General features: G+C 35.0%; 2 protein-coding genes across 6 annotated transcripts in view; one reads left to right on the top strand and one right to left on the bottom strand.

The window, feature by feature from the left end:
• Nucleotides 1-14,116, top strand: part of KLF9 (KLF transcription factor 9) — a 100,185-nt gene extending 86,069 nt beyond the window's left edge. Inside the window, exons 5-6 of the transcript XR_014247838.1 lie at nt 11,703-11,816; nt 13,180-14,116. The gene's annotated coding sequence lies outside the window, so the exon portion shown is untranslated. The remainder of the gene's footprint in view (nt 1-11,702; nt 11,817-13,179) is intronic.
• Nucleotides 1-21,797, bottom strand: part of SMC5 (structural maintenance of chromosomes 5) — a 96,477-nt gene that overhangs the window by 11,517 nt on the left and 63,163 nt on the right. For all 5 annotated transcript variants that reach the window (XR_014247837.1, XM_082403646.1, XM_082403647.1 and 2 more), the window contains 6 exons: nt 19,236-19,330; nt 18,458-18,590; nt 15,606-15,779; nt 14,125-14,294; nt 11,610-11,733; nt 11,144-11,266 (listed from right to left, as the gene is read on the bottom strand). Coding sequence is in view for 4 of the 5 variants with exons in the window: in XM_082403646.1 (XP_082259772.1) it covers nt 11,144-11,266; nt 11,610-11,733; nt 14,125-14,294; nt 15,606-15,779; nt 18,458-18,590; nt 19,236-19,330 (819 nt within the window). In the remaining variant the exon portion in view is untranslated. The remainder of the gene's footprint in view (nt 1-11,143; nt 11,267-11,609; nt 11,734-14,124; nt 14,295-15,605; nt 15,780-18,457; nt 18,591-19,235; nt 19,331-21,797) is intronic.

Here is a 21,797-nt window from a genome sequence, read left to right as displayed (position 1 = left end):
ATCAGTTAGTATCAATATAAAGTTTCCTTGAATGGATTCCTTGGCCCCTACACACCAAGAGAAATAAAAGAAAATTAAAGACTCCCAGTCACCCTTACTCTGCTCTCTAGAGCCTATTATACTCAGGCAAATGCAAAACACGGGACGGCTAGACAGAACTAAACACTCCTAAAGTCTTCTCTTCCTGCTTCCTATTCCTCTGGATCTTGCTAAAATGAAGTATTAGAACATTATGGGAAAGAAATATTCCCAAGCTGAATATCTGGGGCTCTGGGCTTAGGACAAAAGCTCATTCAATAGTTTCCTTCTGTTTGGTGGCATATGTCTACTAAAATCTTTATTAGAGGGCTTCCCTGGTGGTGCAGTGGTTAAGAATCTGCCTGCCGATGCAGGGGACACGGGTTCATGCCCTGGTCCGGGAAGATCCCACATGCCGCAGAGCAACTAAGCCCGTGCACCACAAACTACTGAGCCTGTGCTCTAGAGCCCGCGAGCCACAACTACTGAGCCTGCAAGCCACAACTACTGAAGCCCTTGCACCTAGAGCCCGTGCTTCGCAACAAGAGAAGCCACCACAATGAGAAGCCCGCGCACCACAACGAAGAGTAGCCCCCGCTCACCGCAACGAGAGAAAAGCCTGCGTGCAGCAATGAAGACCCAATGCAGCCAAAAATTAAAAAAGAAAAAAAAAAATCAGAGAAAATGTTTCTATACATACATGTTTGTGACAATCTTCACATAGCACCTGTTCTTCCCCCACCCCATAATTCTTACTGAGTTTTTCTGTGGGGGTGGGGTGCAGAAAGAGTCCAATTATATAAGATAACACTGTAAATTCAGGCTAGTGAAAAGGGCTTATTTACATTTCTTCATAGAATCTAGCCTTTAACAGTTAAAAGGCCATAGAAATAGTTCATCTGTGTAAAACATAAGGGGAGAAAATGGCGAACTTACAAAATATCCCCCACCAACATCTCAGAAAAGATTACTCTGTAGGTACATACCCTGAAAGAAATGAATAAGTATTATCTTTTCTCTGAAAGTCTTTTGATAAAGTTCAATTGTTATGAAAGTTGTACAGAAATACCTTGACACTAAACAAGAAAAACCTTCTCTAAGAGGGCCCTCTAGTGGAAAAAATCAGACTGTTGACAGAATTTCTTACTAAATATATGTTGCACAGAAACTTAACACAGTAAATATTCTACTTAATTTATTAAAATAAGAGTGAAACAAAATGAAAGCCATTTTGGTGTGAAAGGAATTAAACTACGTTCTAGGTAGCATAAACTTTTACTTAAAAACTGGTTGTAGATCAAAACATTTCTTCCTCAATTTTCCTTTCATATAAATACAAGAATCAAACTTCATTCCAATTTAATTGATTTCAAATTCAAATGTTAACCATAAGTTTTCGTTCATGTTGGACTGCATATATATTTTAGAAATATGAAAAGTATTTAATCTTTTTGTTTTAAGCAACTTAAAATTTTAACGTCGAATTTGAAGTTTAGAAATCAGTGGTCTTCACTGACGTTTTAATATATAAGCTTACAAATTCTATTTCAATCAATCTAATAGTAAACAGTGAAGCAGTGACAATAATACTATTTACTTGGGAAAGGATTTTTTCCCGCCAAATACATATATATCATTTAAATTGGAAAAAAAAAGTCTCCTCTGAAGTTCAGTTTTTTGTGGGAGAGTAGTAAGCAGGCAGGCAGAGGAAAGAACATTAGATGAAAGCACAGAATTTCTAAATTTAGTATTAGGATAAATAAATTTAACAACTTCCAATTCCTGATGTAAATCTATACTTCTTAAGGAAATATGGGCTTCATGCTAGGCACACACTAAGCATCATGATGTATATTATTAAATTTACTATCACAAATATCCCTGCAAGTTAGGTATCATAATACCTATGGCTGAAGACAATAGGCTTGGAGTGGTTAGGAACGCTGCCCAAAGTAAAAAACCAAGTAACATGTACATCCATCTGTCCACCTCTGTAGCTGGATTCATGTACAGTCAGCTTATTAACTTGTCATAAAAATATTCCAGAAGGTAATGACATACCTCTGGAGATGTTTTATGGGTCTGGAACCCTTTTCCCCTATTTGCCTTCCAATAATTTGAGGAAGTTTCAAACTCAGTGGTGGTTAGTTATCCCTAAGTTCCTTCACAAATACAATCCCTACTGAATTTTTGTGTCAGTCTTCTTTTGTGAACTTGTTTTCATGATCAGGGTAAAAGACAAACCCTGAAGTGGCAGTAATGGTTCCTTAGTACAACCTGCAGTGTGTCCAAAGGAGGAGGGGAGGGAGGGAAGGAAGGAAGGAAATGATTTCTTTTTGTTTCAAATGCAGTAGGACAGCAGAAGAACAGGTAAGAGCAAATATGGGTAAGTGACAGCAAACATGAGAAGGAAAAAGAGCAAATGAAAGAGAAAATGAACTACCATACACTTACTCTTCTCTATCTTTTACTCACCATTCTTGACTTTAAAATGTGTGGTTGGTGACTATGATCAGTCAGTAACAAAACTTATCAAAACATAGTGTAAGAAATAAAAGAACCTTACAAAAGGGTTGGTAAGACAATTATGAATAAAAAGCATTTAATAACTTTCAGATCAACATATAAAAAAGGGAAACTATGCTGCAAAATATTGTTGAGGAAATACAAAATAAAGCCGGGGGGTAGTATCAAGTAAGCTTAGTATGGAAAAACCTGACAAGATGTGTGTGTGAGTATGGTAAGAGGCTGACAACTGAGTGGGTATTATTTCCAGGTAACAAAATCTAGAGTGACACGCAGCTAATCAGATTATTTCTCTATACAGTATAATGTGGCCATCTTTGTAAAAAATTAGTGACTCAAAGATTGAGAACAAAACCTCCTCACAAGAACTTTCCTACTCTCCAGAGTAGTCAGCTCAACTCAAAATATTACTATTTCTGCTACTACTAACAAAATGGATGAGTCACAGTTTGCACCTAATCTTAGTACATCTACGTGAACTGAGGCTGCTGAAGAGTATCTCTAACCATGTCAACAGCGGCTGAAGTCTGGGAGAGGGCTTACTCCAAAGCTAACATGATTTTGTGATACTTCTATAACATGACACCCATAATTTTCTTAAGTTCTCACTGACACTTAATTCAAAAACAAAACTTCAGGCAGCAGGATCAAATGCTGTCTCGTGTGACTGGACGGAAAGCTCCATATATCTGCATAAGGGGTCAATTCCTTCGTGAAATCTCTTCTATAACACCATACTCAACAACCAGGTTCACAGGCTCAATCAATGAAGAAACTTCGGCATGGGCTCTATCATTATTTACCAAGAGAACACACGGTCTGCAGATGACTTCCCTTATGCTTCCACAAAGTATGATGAGCTCTCCGTTGGAAACTTGTTCCACATCCAGCACCTCCCCCCACCCCCACCCCCACCCAAGTTTCTTTGCCGGATCTCTTCTACGTGTTCAGAGTGACTACTGCTACACCCGCTGCCTTCCTGTCTTCCTCCACTCCTTTTCTTTGGGTGGCGTAGGGAGAGGGAAGGAACTTTCCCATCTTCCAACCCTCCGGTTTTTGCTCAAAGTGAACTACCCAACCCTAGGATATGGAACCTGACCTTCAGAACCTGACCTTCAGCTCCTTTTGGCTAGGTGTGTTCATGCTTGCGTACTTTAAGATGCTTACCTGCTAGCAAAATTCTTGTTTTTTTCCCATTTCTTCTAGCCATAAGCTTTTTCAAGAAGCCAGAGAGTTTGAAGAAGCTGGCTTCAGAATAATGAAGCTGTTCTTCTACTCTGATTTAATCTTTCCATTCATCTATGCAATCCTATGGCTACCCAGCCTCTAAAGACTCTTTCCACTGAAAGATACTACTGTAGTTCACTTTTATACAACACGTTAGTTTCTGGTAAGTGTAAAGTGAATCATGTACAGACCACTGCCAGAAAGGAGTATATTCTAGCAAAGTAGAAGAACGGATAGGAAAGGGTACAAGGGGACTCTGAATACATGAACAGTCTTAAAAACCTGCAACAAATATGGCGAAGTGTTACATCTGTTAAAAGGGACAGTGGACACATGGGTGTTATATTACTCTTTTTACTCTTGTATATAAAATTTCATACTTGAAAAAAGACTTCAGTAAAACAAATGATAAAATCCTGTTTTTTCCTTAAATTTTTCAGTTCTGAAGTGTAACTAATGAATAAATAACCTGCACATATATAAAGTGTACAACTTGATGAATTTTGACAAATATGTACATCAGTGAAACCATCACCACCAATAATGAACATATCTATTGCCTTCAACAACTGTGTATCCCTCTGTAATCCATCCCACTGTACCCTTTGCAGGCAACCACTGATTTATTTCAGTCACTAAGCATTCTGCATTTTGTAGAATTTCATATTTTTTAGCTATTACAGAGAAAGTTGCTACACATTTGTGTACCAGTCTTTCATGGACGTATGCTTTTATTTCTCTTGGGTAAATACTGGGAGAGGAATGGCTGGATCACATGGCAGGTATATGTTTAGTATTTAAGAATCTCTCAAATGGTCTTCCAAAGTGGTTATTCACTTTAAATCTCTGCTAGAAATGTATGCAAGTTCCAGATGCTCCACACCCTCACCAGCACTTTGGTCAGTCTTAAAATTTTAAATCATTCCAGTAGGTCTGTGGTGATAGCTCATTATGGCTTTAATTCACATTTCCCTACTGACTAATAAGGTTGGGCACCTATTCATGTGCTCATTTGCTCTCTGTATACTTTAGTGAAGAATATGTTTAAATCTTTGGCCTGTTTTTTTGACTGAATTGTCTTCCTTATATTGATGATTGTTAAGAGTTCTTTTTATACTATCTATCGGGGGTCAGCAAACTTTTCCTATACAGAGCCACTAAGTAAATATTTTAGCTTTTGAGGGCCACATACAGTCTGTCACATATTCTTCTTTTTTTTGGGTGGAGGCTTTTAAAAATGCAGAAACTATTCTTAGCTAGCAGGGACGTCACATAAACAGACCTGAGGCTAGATTTGGCCCAGAGTAAGAGCCCTTCATCTAAATACAATACATACATCTGTCAGATGTATGTTTTGCAAATACATTTCCCCAGTGTGTAGCCTGCCTTTTCTTAATAGTGTCTACTGAAAAAATTTTTAATTTTGAGGAAGTACAACTTCTGATTTCTTTCCCTTTATAATTCATGCTTTTAGTGTTCTATTTATTCTATTTTGTCAAAACTAAGATCACTAAGATTTTCTCTTATGTTTTCTTCAAGAAGTTTTATAGCTTTAGTTCTTACATTTAAGTCTATGATCCATTATGGTATGAGGTAAGGGTTGTGGTTCATTTTTTTGTATGTGACTATTCAACTGTCCCAGCACTATTTGTTAAGCTATTCTTTCTACATTAAATTTCCTCAGTATCTTTGCCAAAAAACAACTGACTGTATATATGTGTATCTATTTCTGGATTCTCTGTTCCACTGATCCATATGTCTATTTTTACACCAATACAATGGTGTCTTCATTACTGTAGCTTTGTAATAAGTCTTAAAATTAGGTAGTTTCTGTCATACAATTTGTTCTTTTTCAAAGTTCTTCTAAGCCCACTGCATTCTAGAATAAGCTTGTCAACTTCCAAAAACTAAAACCCTTCCAAAAACTCTGCTAGGAATTTTACTGTATCTACAGATTTGGAGGAGCACTGACATTCTAACAAATCTTGAATCATGAACACAATCAATTTCGTTTACTTTTGTAGTTTTTAGCATATAGGTCATATATATTGGGATGGCCAAAAAGTTCGTTCGGGTTTTTGTAACATCTTACAAATCCGAATGAACTTTTTGGCCAACCCAATATATATACATTCCCTACGTACTTAATATTTTTGATGCTATTGTACACAGTATTCTTAAATTTCAGTTTCAAATTGTTCATTGCTAACAGACGGAACCATAACTGATTTCTACATATTGAACTTGTATCCTGCAACCTTGCTAAATTCAACTAGAAGCATTTCTGTACATTCCTTAATATTTTCCACAGAAATGATCATATTTGTCTGAAATAGGCAAGTTTCTTCTCCCTTTTCAATATGTAAGCCTCCTCTTTTTCTTTCTTTATTGCACTGGCTAGAACCTCCAGCACAATGTGAAATAAAATTGGCGAGAGTGAGCATTTTCCTTGTTTCCACCACTGAATATGATATGAGCTATTGGTTTTTGGTAGATGCCCTTTGTCAGGAGGATGAAGTTTCCTTCTATTTCTAGATGCAGAAAGTTTTTATCATACAAGGATACTGGATTTTGTCAAATATTTTTTCTGCATATATTGAGATGAGATGATATGGTTTTTCTCTAGTTAATGTGGTGAATTTACACTTACGAATTTCCACATGTTAAATCAACCTTCTATTTCTGGGATAAACTCATTTGGTTAGGATATACTACTCTTATATATTGCTGAATTTGATTTGCTAACATTTTATTAAGAATTTCTTCATCTATGTTCATGAGAGATACTGGTCTGTAGTTTTCTTTTGTCTGGTTTTGATATCTAAGGCTGGCCTCATATAATGTGTCAAGTATTCCTTTCCTTTTCACCTTTTCTAGACTTTAGGTAGAATTGATATTAATTCTTTTAAATGCTTGGTAGAATTCACCAGTGAAGCCTCTGGGCCTGTAGTTTTCTTTATGGGAAGGCTTTTAACTACAAATATGATTTCTTTAGTAAATATACGGCTATTCTAATTAGCTCCTTCTTCAGTGATCTTTGATAGCTTGTATCTTTTAAGAAATTTGTTCATTTCAATGAACAAATCCTTTTAATGTCTGTAGGATTTGTACTGTTATGCTCTCTCCTATTAAATTCCTCTTCCCTACATCGTGGCCTGGAAACTCTCCAGGCAATAAGCTAAGGCAATTGTAGAGCTCACCTGGTTCTGTTTTCCCTTCTCTTAGGGAATCACTGTCCTGTGCTGCCTGTTATTCAATGTCTGAAAATCTTTGTTTTATATACTTTGTCCCATCTTGTAGTGGTTTAAAATAAGAGCGTAAACTGAGCCCCTGTTTCATGATGGCCAAGAATGGAAACATTTACTTTTTATTATAGGAAATGTAGAAATATATGAAACAGGAGAGAGAACAGTATAATAAACCTTTATGTATCTACCATCCAGCTTCTTCAAAAATTCTCAACTCATGACCATCATAGTTTCATCTACACTCCCTCCCCACACGGCCCCCTCCCTGGATTATTTTGAAGCAATTCCAAACATTAGTTTCTTTGTAAATATTACAGCAATGTATTTCTAAAAGATAAATCCATAACCACATTATCAAACTTAAAAAATACTATCAGTAAACTCTAATATTATCAAATATTGAGTCAATATTCAAAATTCCATTTCTTAGAACTTTTTTAAGTAGTTGCTTCGTTCAAATCAGGATCAAAATAATGTCCACACATAGTATTTGGTTAGTACGTTTTTTAAGTCCCTTTTAGCTTATACATTTCCTCTCCCCTTTTTATCTTAGTTATACAGTACTGCACTGCCCAATAAAGTAAGGCACAAGTCATATGTGACTAGAGTTCTGAGAAACTAAATTTTTAATTTAAAATAATTTAAAATTTAAAATCAATATTCACTTTAGCCACCGGAAAATGTTTAGAATAATCTGAGAATATGAATTTACTTTTGCAACTCTTAAAGTTTTTATAAAATCTAATATTTCTGATGGAAATTTATCATCTGAATTCACATGTGTTGTAAGTATTTATTACAGTATTTTGAAGGCTTATTATAAAATTGTAAAATATCTCAATAAATTTCCAATATTGATTACATGTTGAAATAACATTTTAATTTATTGAGTTAAATACACTATTAAATGGATAGATAATTTTACCTATTTCTTTTTACTTTTTAAAATTTGGTCACCAGAGACTTTATAATGACATACAGCTTGCACTATATTCCTATTGGACAGTGCTAAAGTAAATGATTTGTCCCTATACAGTCCCTTACGTTCTACATTTTGCTTACTGTATTCCTGTGGAGTCATTTAGCATATTTTTTGTTCCCCTGTATTTCCTGTAAACTGGTAGTTTTAGAGCAATGGTTCTGAAATGGGGGCAATTCTGCTCCCCAGGGCAGTGTCTGGAAATATTTTTGGTTGTCACAGCTGAGGGAACAGTTACTACTGGCATCTAGCAAATAGAGGCCAGGGATGCTGGTAAAGACAGCCCCCCACAAAAAGAATTATCCAGTTCAAAATATTCATAGTGCTGCGATTGAGAAACCTTGTTCTAGAGGCTTAATCAGATTGAAATTTGATTTTTTCACAAGATTAGTTCATAGGTGGTGTTGTGTTATGTCCTTCCATCAGGATACACATAAATAAATATCTGGCTATCTTTTTGTGATGTTAGCAGCTAATGTGATCCACTGATTCATTAGCAGCTACAAGGTGGTGATATTCTAACAGTATAATTCCTTCTGCAATTATTAACTGAAATACTTCTGTAAAGAAAAACTTCCCCATCTCATTTGTTTATCCTAAATAGTTCACATAAAAAAGCCAGCATAAATGCTAGATTCTTTCTTTGCCATTTTTCAAAATCATGAGCTTGTTCCCTAATATCCTCCAAAGGTGACCATTATTATTTTAAGCATCAATTGTGAAATTCATAGGTTTATCATATTTTTGATAAATATTTTGAGTCTTTTTGACCCCAAAAGATCCCTTGTGCTCATTGTCCTTTCATTTTAAACCTTTTTGAATCTCTTTCTTTTAGATGTACCTCTCATATTATGCATAGTATTGGAATTTACTTCAAAAAACTTTTTAAAAAGATAAATTGTCTCCATTTATATTTAATATGACTGATTGATGTTTGGCCTAAGTTCTGCCATTGTTTTGTCTTTATATAAATTAAATATCTAATCTTCAGTGATGTAATCTGTTTTATACTGTCCCCTTCTCCCTTTTTCGTCTATTTCTGGAATTTAGGAAAGCTATTTTTATTTGAAAGATTATGTGCAAAATATCTTATACAATATCCTTATGGCCTTAATATCTTTTTTGAGATACTGGTTCCTACTATAAACAATATTGAAATTCTCCCTCATTTCCCTCTCCCAAAGCATCTAATCTGAAGTAGTACCCCCTTTTATTTCCTGATAGTACCTATAGGACAATCAGCAAATATATTCCATTTTACTTACACTGTCTCCCTTCTCCCATGTTTAGAGTGTTGTGCCTTTAGCTACTGTGTCAGCCTTATAATCACATGATACATGCTTACTATCTCCTTAGTCTATCCTGTAGTTCTAGTTCTCCTCAGTAAGCAGCTTTGTTCTGCAAAGCAGTTTCGGTTAATTTGAGAGTTCACAGGGCCTGAACCACCACCCCAGCACCACCTGACCTTTCTTGAGTCTACAGTCACCTCCCAGTTTCAGCTGCTCTCAAATTGGTCTGCTGAACTTTCCACACCAAATGGGGCCTCTTTTCTTTAGAGATGAGTACCTGTTGGTGACTTGATTTTTGGATTCTTGGAGCCTTCCCTCTGCTTCTTACCACATACTTTTGGATACCATACCAGTCTTGATGCTGCTGCTGATTTGATCTTACCCACCTATATTTTGGAGTTCATGGGTGTTGTAAAATATAGAATTTGACTGATGTTTGTCCCTGGTTCTTGGGAGGAAGACTCTAAAACCCTAGGAATTGTCTGAGTGATAGGAGTGTCTGTCTTTGTTATTCACGGGCCCCTACTAGGATCACACCTGACTTTACTACGCTAAGGAGTGACTGACCCAGGATGGGGGAAGGCAATGCCAGAAAGACAAATCATGTGACTAGAGGGCTGGGGCTTTGAGTCTTATTATTGTCCTCCCAATCTCTTGAATTCCAGGGAGGAGGGCTGGAGATTGAGTTCAACCACACAGCCAATGATCCAATCAATCATGCCTAGGTAATGCAACTCCAATAAAAATCCTGAACACTGAAGCTCCATAGAGCTTCTTGGTTAGTGAACACACTGATGCTAGGAGGGTGACACATCCTGATTTCACCAGAAAAGTGTACAGAAACTGTGTTCAGGACCCTCCCAGACCTCACCCTACATGTCTCTTCATTTGACTAGTAGGGATTTGTATCGTTTATAATAAAACTGTAATTGTTAAATATAGCCTTTTCTTCAGTTCTGAGTCATTCTAGTTAATTACAGAACATGGGGGAGTCATAAGAACCCTTGAATTTGTAGTCATTTGGTCAGAAGTGCAAGTGGCCTGGGGACCTCTGAACTTGCAGCTAGCATTTGAAGTAAGGGTAGTTTTATTGGAGACTAAGCCCTTAACTAGCCTGATGTTAACCCTGGGTGGTTAAGTGTGAGAATATACTGCAGTACACCTATAGGGATACCTTAAAGCTTGGTTTGTTGTATATGTTGTCCATGGGTTGTTAACTGTTATGTTATCCTAGTTGCTCTTCTATTTTTGGGAAAGGATTTGGAAGACTCAAAAACTATGCCACTGTTATACTAACTCATTTTGTTGCTAGTTCTTCCTTGGAATTTATGTTAACTTAGTACATCACCCCCGACCCCCCACTATTTCAATATTTATCATCGTTTCACAGATATTAACAGACGATTAAATCACCAAGATTACACACTAAGGCCACTCTTAGTGTTGATTAGAACTCATCTGCAGTTTACTTTATGGGATACAAACTGCAATAAAAGCTACTGGTTGCTGCTTGGTAACAGTAACAACTATAATTTATATTGGTTAAGAAAGCAGACATGAGACTTTGGTTTTCAAGTGACTAAATCGGGGACTCTAATTCTCTTTTTTGATTATTACCACCCCTCCCCCAATCAAATAACATAAAATGCAGAATACATACAAAGGGTTTAAAATATTGCTTCCTCATCAGCAGGATGCATTAAATTTGTAAATTAAAGAGCATAAAAAACCTGCATATTGCAAGGCATGATATATATATATATATACACATATACGTATATACATACACACACACACACACACATTTTCAAACTGGTCTGAAGCCCCAAAATAAAAAATAAAAGCAAACATTTTACCTCTGTGAGACGTAGCTGTGATGAAGCAGCCATATAATCTGATTCTAATTTGTTCTTCTCGGAGATCACTGTAGTATTTTGAAGAATTAAATCTACTTTTTGTATATGCAAAGAAGTACAAATCTAGGAATAAAAACCCCTATGAGTTTGTTTTACAACTAAGAAAAACAATACAGTTTCTTTTAAAAAACAAAATTATAAACCATGAAAAAAATAACATTTTTCTAATGTGACTGATACCTCTTCTCAAATAATTATTCTAAGAGAATTTTAAAGTTTTCTTGTATATTTGAGTCATCTGGAATAAAATAATTTAGCTTAATGAGTGCTTTAAACCAATTTACTGATCTATAATGAGAAATGTCAAACAACAGAGAGCTGAAATTACTGTTGAAAATCTCTTGCTAAGATTTTGCTGTCGACCTGCAACAAAAAAAATATGACTAAAATTAAGAAAATGGCTTACCTTTATCAGGTTTGTTAATTCAGTAACAAGTTTGGCTTTTTGAACATTTATTTCTTTGATTTTGGTACTTGCTTTTCGCTCTTCCTCTTCAAGGTTGCAAGTATCCTGTTCCATCAGCTTTAAACTGTATGAAATGCATAATGATGTGGAAATCAGAGAAAACACAAGGATTGAGCCCAAATTCTTAGGTCCCCTGCTGCTTTACGGGTGAGCTATTTAGCAATGCTACTCAGATGTTAACTGCTAGCTTCTAGATTAAACAATCGTTTTATGCAACCACTCAAGATTGAAAAGTATTTTTTGAGATAGAGTGTGTGCCCAGCATAGTCTAGGTAATGCTAGTGGCTAATGGTATAGGATCTGGAATCAGAGAGATGGATTTAAATTTCCTCTTTGCCACTAATGAGCAATATAACTGAACAAGTTACTCTTCTGAGCTTCAGTTTCCTCATCTATAAACTGTAAATAATAATAGTACTTCTCCTGCAGGGCTCTGGTGAATACTAAAAAAAGGCAAATTATGCAACACAGTATAGTGTCTGGCCCATAACTGATAAACACTGTTTATAAATATAGTCCCTTCCCTTACGGAGCTTAACTGTGGAGATCTGATTAACAGGTAAAAAAAATATAATGAAAAGGCAAATACAACAATCCTAAAAGTTAATACTTCGCTCTTTAAGATGAAGAAACTAAGGCTCAGAAGTTGTTACCTAAGATCCCAGCTACTAAGCTGTAAGATGTGTTTGACATCAAAGTCCAGGTCTTTCCACTACATCATGTTGCCTCAAGGGAAAAATCAAGAACAAACGATGGAAGCAATAATAAACAAGAATGAATAAGTTCAGTGGATGCTGTAGAGAGTGGACTGAATGGTACATGAAGAGACTGGGGAAGACAGGGAGGAAATAGAATGGGTGGAGTGAAATAAGATTTTGAAAAACTTGAAAGCCAATCTAAAGGAAAGCAGTATTTAATTAAATTTCATGTAGTAAAGGTAGGACGCTATAACAGATATTCTTGAAGGGGGTAGGAACATGAAAAGAAGATAAACTGGATGACAGTATTCTGGATGCACTGAATGGAGAAGGAGACTAGTCAAGTAGAGACCACTAACCATGTCACCACTGCAGTATTCCAAAGTGAGTAACTGGAGGTATGAGACAGCAGGATGACAATGGATATGAAAGGTTACTGCACTACAAAAATCAACATTACTTTATGAGGAGAAAGTTTAGCTTTAGACAATGAGTTCAATACAGCAGTCCAACAGTAAACCTCTTGTAGATGACTGAAGATAGAAATGAAGAGTTAAAGTACAAAAAAATTCTAGGCAGTTAGACTAAATAGTTATATCTTGCTTTAAGCAACCAAGGTACATTATTTAAACAAAAGTTAATGGGCAATTGTTTGCTTAAAATTTTTTTTTTCTTAAAGCATTTTAAATATGATTTAATTTATGAATGTGTTTAGAAACACTATTATATTAGATCAAGGTAAACTTTTACCTTATTCAAGGCAATGAGCTGTCATTTATTATGTTATTAATATCTATATCTTTATTCTATAGCAAAGAAGCATAAAAGAACAATCACAACAAAAAGGTCTGTGCTGTGTCATGACTGACAGGACATGGGAAAAGCCTTGAAACTGGAAGCCACAGTTCCTTTCCCCTAGACTGAACACCCTAATAGCTTTTATCCCATCTTATATATTCCAAGTTTCTACAAAATATCTAAATTCAAAATAAAACAATAAGTTCTGAGAACAATTGCCTGGGATCTCACAGTAAGCTAGCATAATGTAACAAAGTCATTCATGGGTGAATGATGCACTTAAAGTAATGTAAGAGTGCACAACTTCACTGATGAGTTCACATTCCATGTTGCAATTAAACTTTCACAAACCACACCTTGGCAAGTTTTGATGTACCATTAAAGAATACATACACTGAAAAGTCTATTAAAGCACTTCTCCCTTTTCCAGCTGCATATCTATGTGAGGCCAGATTTTCTTCATATACTTCAACCAAAACATCTCACAACCAAGTGAATGCAGAAGCACATATGAAAAACAACTGACTTCATCTAAAGAGATTTACAAAAATGTAAAAACAATGTCATTCTTCTTGCTAAATATATTTTGTTTGGAAAACTGTTTCATAAATATGTTAATGTATGACTTTATTATCATTTTAATGAATTATTTAATTTCTAATTTGGTAAGTATCAATAGATATAATCCATAGAAACAAAACTTCCATAATTTTTAAGAATAGAAAGGGGTCCAGGGATGAGAACAGCAGATCAGGGAACAGAAAAACTCACACCACTTAAGATTCACCTCCCTTTGTCCCATGTTTTGGGTAGGAGGAGGGTGTAAGTTTGAGAGAGAAACTGTACACAGAGTGCTGGTGGGAATTGTGTCATCATTACAATGTATAACTAATAATATCCTTATAGTGCTTTTGTACCACCCACCCAACCCCCTTACCCCAAAACAGGCTGAAAGATACCTTCCTAGTTTGGAACTAATTTTTTGTTCCAGTTGTCTTTTCTTGGTGTTCCTTTCAAGAAGCTCCTTCTTCTTTTGTCTAAGTTCATTATCTTTGTGTTCTAGATGTTTGTTTGTCTCACGTAAGGCAGTCAACGCTGATTCTACTGCTTGCAATTTTCTATTAATTTCCTATGGAATATGCAATATTGTTAGTATATTTAAAAAACAGGCTAAAGTATTATAACTCCAGTTAATATTCTTTATTAATACTCAAATCGAAATAACCAATCTTTAACTTAAATAAATATAAGACATAACACCATACATTCTCCTGACATAAATCATACCAATGTTTTCTTAGGTCAGTCTCCCAAGGCAATAAGAAATAAAAGCAAAAATAAACAAATGGGACTTAAAACTTACAAGCTTTCGCACATGAAAGGAAACAAACCATAAAGTGAAAAGACAACCTACGGACTAGGGGAAAATATCTGCAAAGGATGCAACTGACAAGGGCTTAATTTCCAAAATATACAAACAGCTCATATAACTCAAAAACAATGCAATCAAAAAATGGGCAGAAGACCTAGATAGATATTCTCCAAAGAAGATAAACAGATGGCCAATAGGCACATGAAAAGATTGTCAACATTGCTAATTATTAGAGAACTGCAAATTTAAACCACAACAAGGTACCACCACATACCAGTCAGAATGGTCATCATTAAAAAGTCTACAAATAACAAATGCTGGAGAGGGTGTGGATAAAAGGGAACCCTCCTACACTGTTGGTGGGAATGTAACTTGGTGCAGCCACCATGGAAAACAGTATGGAGGTTCTTCAAAAAACTAAAAATAGAGTTACCATATGATACAGCAATCCCATTCCTGGGCATATATCCAGACAAAACTATAATTTGAAAAGATACATGCACCTCAATGTTCATAGGAGCACTATTTACAATAGCCAAGACATGGAAACAACCTAAATGTCCATCAACAGATGAATGGATAAGGAAGATGTGGTACATACATACAATGGAATACTACTCAGCCATAAAAAAGAACAAAATAATGCCATTTGCAGCAACATGGATAGACCTAGAGATTATAAGTGAAGTAAGTCAGAAAGAGAAAGATAAATACCATACATCACTTATATGTGGAATCTAAAATATGACACAAATTTATTTACAAAACACACTCACAGACATAGAGAATAGATATGCGATTGCCAAGGGAAAGGGGGAGGCAGGGGATGGATGGATTGGGAGTCTGGGATTAACAGATGCAAACTATTATATATAGAATGTATAAACAACAAGGTCCTACTGTATAGCACAGGGAACTATATTCAATATCTTGTAATAAACCACAATGGAAAAGAATATGAAAAAGTATATATCTATAATGAATCACTTTGCTGTACCCCAGAAACTAATGCAACATTGTAAATCAACTGTACTTCAATAAAAAAAAATTTTTTTTTAAATGACCAACCTTTAGCTGTTCTTCTAAGTGTCGTCTTTGCTCTAGATCCACAGTGACTGTGAGAAACTGGGCTACCTTTAGGGATGTGTTACTAGAAATAACTTTGTTTGAATAAAAAGAAGTTTTCACCACAAACTTTTCTTCTGCTGTATAAATTTGTTTTAATCGGGTTTCTTGTATTACCTATAATGTAAAATAAGCATTCAGTGCACATCTAAGAATAATTATGATATATTTTTAAAAGGACTAAAGAATTAAAAATACAGATCTCATGAACTTTAGAAGATCAAAATATACTAGATATACTTTCATTTATTTTTTAAAAAATGTACCCAACATCTCTAAAAAGGTGAGTGATAAAATTCAGGTTATTATTTTGGAAAACAACACTAAGGAAGAGAGAACTGGGAGAAAACCAAAACAACAACCAAAGTTGGCTATACTTCTACTTCACTATACAATCTCTCCCAAGTAAGTGTACTTTTGGGACTTTGTTTTATCTACAGAAGAGATACCAGGAGTCAGCTTCCCAGTAGATTGAACTGTGTTATCTCAACTAACACATTTACTCTCCCCTCCCCTCAGTTATATTGTTCAAAGATACATAATCTTATATTTAATTCCTGTATATTTGGGGAATACTGAATGCACACACTTTTCAAGGACTTCAAAGACTTCTTTTTGCATTTTTTGGAGATCTCTTCTCTCAAGAATTTATTTAAGGAGTTTCATAAACTAATGCACATTCTAAACACCCTAACATTGGATTTGTTACTGTTATTTATAAAGAATAGGCTGTTGTAGTTTTTTCCAGTCTCTAAAGGTTTATTACCAGTATTCTTGTGGCTTGTTTCTCTCTAGAAGTTTAAGTGAAGAGATAAGACATATTTAAGCATACTTAGTTTAATAGGGTATAAACTGGCATCCACAAATGCTGAATAATTTGAAATGAAGGGAAAGCCTAGATGAGGTTAGCCTACCCACGTTTCATGAAAATAAGTTTTAAGCACACTGAAACTGACAGAGATGGTGGGAGTGCTCTCAGAAAAAAGAACATTGTTAAGCTAAGGAGGTCAGCAGACAATTTAACCAAAGAGACCAGTCTTGGAAATTAATGAGAACAACTGCATAAATAGAGTATAATCATTTACAGAATCCAAAATGTCAGGACTTGATAATAAAGCAAAACTTACACTAAAGAATGTTATTTTTATTCTAAGGAAGAAATATAGCCATTATTGTCATTAGGTAGACATGACACATTAAGACAGTGAATTTTCTCAATGAAGGTTTGTATCTTCAGAAAGATGGCTAAGACAATGTCAAGGGCTTTATTAGGTGTCTGACTTTGCTTTACTCTATACAATGTTATTTTTCTAGTACAGACAGTAGAGTTAAAGCTCTCTAGATGACTCAACCAAAATGTTAAAAAGTAAAGTACATAAAAATAATTCAACTTGAAGCACTGTTCAAAAAGTGAAAGGATTTTCCAAGTGCAGTACTGTTCCTTTCTGCCCCAAAGTAAAGCTATGAAAGTCCTTACCAAATTTTCTATAGTCTTTCTGCAATAGTAAAGAATGCCTACTCTCCTAACCTTCAGAGATAGCGTCCTACCTACCCCTGAAGTTATGACAGAAATTGGATTGGTCTATGTATATAGTCTTGTCCTCTTTTTTTAAACCCCATCTATGAAGACCGAAGAGAGAGGTACACCCACATGGAGAGTTGTAGTTTTGCTTTCCCCAAATGGTCACCATAATACAATTTTTAATCAAAGACGCAACTTACCATAATTAATAATTTGCTTGTCTGTGCAAAATGGGTTAGTAATGAGCCCGCATTTCTATCTTCTGTTAATGAGGTATATAGAGGCCCCGAAATTACAAATGAATATCCTAGGGATACTTGTAGAATGCTTGTTAAAAAATGTAAAACACATTCGCTAATAAATTCACTATTATAAATAGCACTTAGGTCTGTAATTGGGTCCTACAAGCAGTATTAATATGGCAACTTGGTATTATGGAAAAATCTGTTCTAGAAGAGACTTCTTCCCTGTTTCTCCCTTTGATAAAAGCAATGAAGGTGGTTTGGAGTCTTAGAGATTACTTGTAAGGAGAAGAAAACTCCAAGCAGCATTAGCAGAATATAGGAACTTAAGAGTTTATGTAGCTGTACTAGACAGGAAAATGAAATCCTATTAAGGGTGGTCATTCACATGAGATAATCTTAAATGGAAATTTTAAGGGGAGGGCTTACCAAAGCAGTTCCATATCCTAGCCTACCAGCCTAAAGTATAATTTGTCTGAAAAATAGAATACAGGAATTTAAATGATTAAACCATTAATGTTTGAACAAATGTTTGTCAAGCAAGGCAGAATCACATAAGAGAGCCAGGTGTCTCTTCAGGTTTTAACTTAACTACCCTACAGGTATTAAGTTATTTATTTACTCTAGGTCAGCGGTCCCCAACCTTTTTGGCACCAGGGACCAGTTTCGTGGAAGACAATTTTTCACAGACCCGGGTTGGGTGGGTTGGGGGGATGGTTCAGGCAGTAATGCAAGAGATGGGGAGAAATGGGGAGCAGCAGATGAAGCTTCGCTCAGTTGCCCACCGCTCACCTCCTGCTGTGTGGTCAGCCTGGGGGTTGGGGACCCCTGCTCTAGGTAACTCCACACCACTCCTGTCGTAAAGTATTAGTCAACATTCACCGTCCTATGTCATATTAAAAATGGAAAATACCAAGATAATTTCTGTATGGTTAAAAACAATGACATGTTTCTTTAAATTACAAGTTTTCCTTGACTTTAAGCTAAGAAGTTTTAACTACATTTTTGGTACTGATTCAGTACTTTCTTACCCGTTCAATTCTTTCTCTGGTTCTTTCAGTTCCTACAGGAACTTCATGAATGTGATACTGGCAGCAAAGGTAACTCATGACAGGATCAGGTGCATCAAATAACTCTCGCAAATAAGAGAAAAATCCATATTGTCTGAAAGGAAAAGCAACTATTAGGTTTTTCTTCTTAAAATATCATTAAAAAAAAAAATCTCCTAGTTGACATGTGGTGACTAAACAATAAATAAAATATAAATTAACGATGGTACAGAAAGTATTTTCTTTGTATAGTTTAGTCACTTAATATTAAGTGATTAATATTCAGATTTATTTCCTTGTCAGAAAAATTTAATATTTATAATTACGAACTATTAATCTCTTCTTTTGTTGTTTCTACCATTGCTTTTATACAGAATTAAGACTTTATTTACTTATAGCTGTTTTATAATTGCAGTTTTTCCATTTGATCCTTCTGGAAATTATTTTTATATTATGAAGTGATGATTTACCCTTTTATTTTCCCAATAACTAACCAACTATTTTAGTAACTTTTACTAAGTAGTCCAGTATTATTCCACTGATTTAAAAAATCACCATCATATACTAACTGATACCATGGTCTGTTCCTGGGCCTAGATTTTTCCTTATTTTAGACTTAAGTAGAGATCCTAAAAAGGAATAATACAGCCTATAAGAAACATACGTATGTGACAAAGAAATAATTAAAATATATTTGAGAGAAATGATTATTCAATATTCAAAGTAACAGCTTAGTTCTAATAATATTTTCAAGACTTACTTGAGTTCATTCAATGGTCTTGAAGGTGCTTTGTCTGCATATGAACTCTTAGGAGCAATAACAGCATTCACTCTTAATTTTTTATGGTCATGAACCTTAATATAAGGAAAAGAAAATATTACTTTAATTACCATATACTATCAATCAAAATGATTTTTATAGTTATGGTATTCTTACTGGCATTCATGGGATGATCAGAAATTTGAACACTGACTAGCTATTTAATGGTACTTAAAAGAAAATTTTTTAGTGTGATGATATTGTAGCTATGTGTTTTCACTAAGAGTACATTTCTTCTATTATTTCCACTGATAAATTCTATCAAACAGATAAGGAAGCAGTAATACCAAAAACCCTTTTCAGAACAAGAAGGAAGGGACATTTCCCAAGTCATTTTATGATTCCAGTATAATCCTGACAAAAGTATTACAATATCCCTCATGAACACATATACAAAAATCCTTAACAAAATATTAGTAAACAGAATCCAGCAATATACACGACCAAGTAGAATTTATCCCAGGAATGTGAGATTGGTTGATTTTGAATGCTACATCAATCCAAGTTATTGTATTATCAGAATAAAGTACAAAAGCCATATGATTTTCAGCAAACTAGGAATAGAAAGAAATTTCCTCCACCTGGTAAAGGGCATCTATGATAAGTATACAGCAGACATAATACTTAATTGTGGAATAGTGAGTGCCTTCCCCCTAAGCCTGGGAACAAGCAGGGGTATCAAATCACAGCACTTCTTTTCAACATTGTCCTAGAGGTACTAGACAATGTAGTGAAGCGTAATAAAGAGGTAAAAGATTAAAAAGGAACAGGTAAAAAGATCTATTTGCAAGGGTATGATTTTCTACACAGAAAGTCCTGTGGAATCTATAAAGCAACTACTAGAATTCAAGAAGTGAATTCAATAGTGTCACAAGATACAGATCAAATGAAAAAAAATCAAATTATATCTATGTACTAGCAGTTAACAACTGAAAAATGAATTTGAGAAATCCATTTCTAAGAGTGTCAAAAATCCATAAAATACTTAGGAACACATTTAACAAAAGATGTGCAAGACATAAACACAGAAAAAATAAAACACTGCTGAGAGACAAGATGGGATGGCGGAATGGAGGAATTTCATGGTGGCACAGATTAGCAATGTTGAAACTACTTTCACAGCCTAGAATGCTGTGACTACTTTCACAGCATTCTACACTTGAACAAATTAGTAAATAAATTGATGATAAGGGGGAGAAGGAGGTGTTTTTCACTGCTACAGTAGGAAATTACAGATATGCAAAGGAGAAAGAGTAGAAGGTACCCCTGTTGTGTTCGACTGTAATTGGAAGCATCAGTGTGAATTCATGGTGCCCTTATGCACTCTTGTTCTCCAGATAAATACAGAAATAAATATAGATATAAGGGTTAGCATGCAAGGGCTAAGAAGCAATGAGACACTAGCAGCAATGCATACATCTAGCACACAGATCTTGGTTTCTAAAAACTAGGGTTCTTTGGGGAAAAGCCTGATTGTAAGGCCCAGACACAGCAAGGTAAAGGTATAAGTCAACACCTTGCTCTCCCCAAAAGTAAGCAGTGCTCAAAATATGTTGGCAAAATAACATACAGTGGTCAAGCTGAAGGTCTCACTGGCCAAATGTGGGACAATTTGAGCATTAAAATAAATAATGATAGTAATGGATTAAAATCCATAAAACATAAAATTCTATGAATTTTATATGATATAATAAATGAGTAAATAAATGGAGAAGAAAGGGCTCTTCCTTACAGAATACCAACTAATAAATATAGAAAGAATGATGAGAATCATTAATGGTTCTTAAACCTACTAGGCAGTTACATGAGCAACAGGATATTTTTAAAGGCTCAAAGTATTTCCTCACACATAATTACAAACAGAAAAATAGTTTTACTGTAATGCTTGTTTTGAGGACAAATTTATTCCAAGCAATTTATATATTAGGGGACAATTTAAACATTATGTGACTCTCACATTTGCTTACGTACAATTACATCCATAACAAATATAAGGTTTTCTCTAGGTGAATGCAAAAAAATTGCACCCAACTGAATGGAGCTGTGTAGGAATAGACATAATTTGTGCACAAATACACAGACACACATACACCTCTCTCAAACATCTACCAGCTACCTGAGTTCACTACATATTATGAGCCACCCCTCAACCACATCTGGTGTTATAACTTTCCATCCAATTTTAGATAAGTGCTTTATAATTGTTTTACCTACTACACAATTCACATACGGAACCCTTCCAACGCCTACTTCCACAAGCCAACTTCAGGTCTTTCAATAAGGCACAGGGTTGTAACGTACAGTACAGGGAATATAGTCAATATTTTATACTAATTTTGTACAGTGTGTAATCCATAAAAACATTGAATTACTATCTGTACACCTGAAACTTATAAGTCAACCATACTTCAATAAACAAATAAAAATGAAAAAGCACATTTATTGTATCTGCATATTTCTTAATAATTTAACATATGTAAAACTGTGCTTCCCCCTACCACC

The sequence above is a fragment of the Balaenoptera borealis genome (assembly GCF_965194805.1).
Source record: "Balaenoptera borealis genome assembly, chromosome: 8".
In the NCBI taxonomy this organism is placed as follows: domain Eukaryota; kingdom Metazoa; phylum Chordata; class Mammalia; order Artiodactyla; family Balaenopteridae; genus Balaenoptera; species Balaenoptera borealis.
Note: the sequence above shows the minus strand (reverse complement) of the source record. Positions and strands in the feature narration are given on the sequence as shown.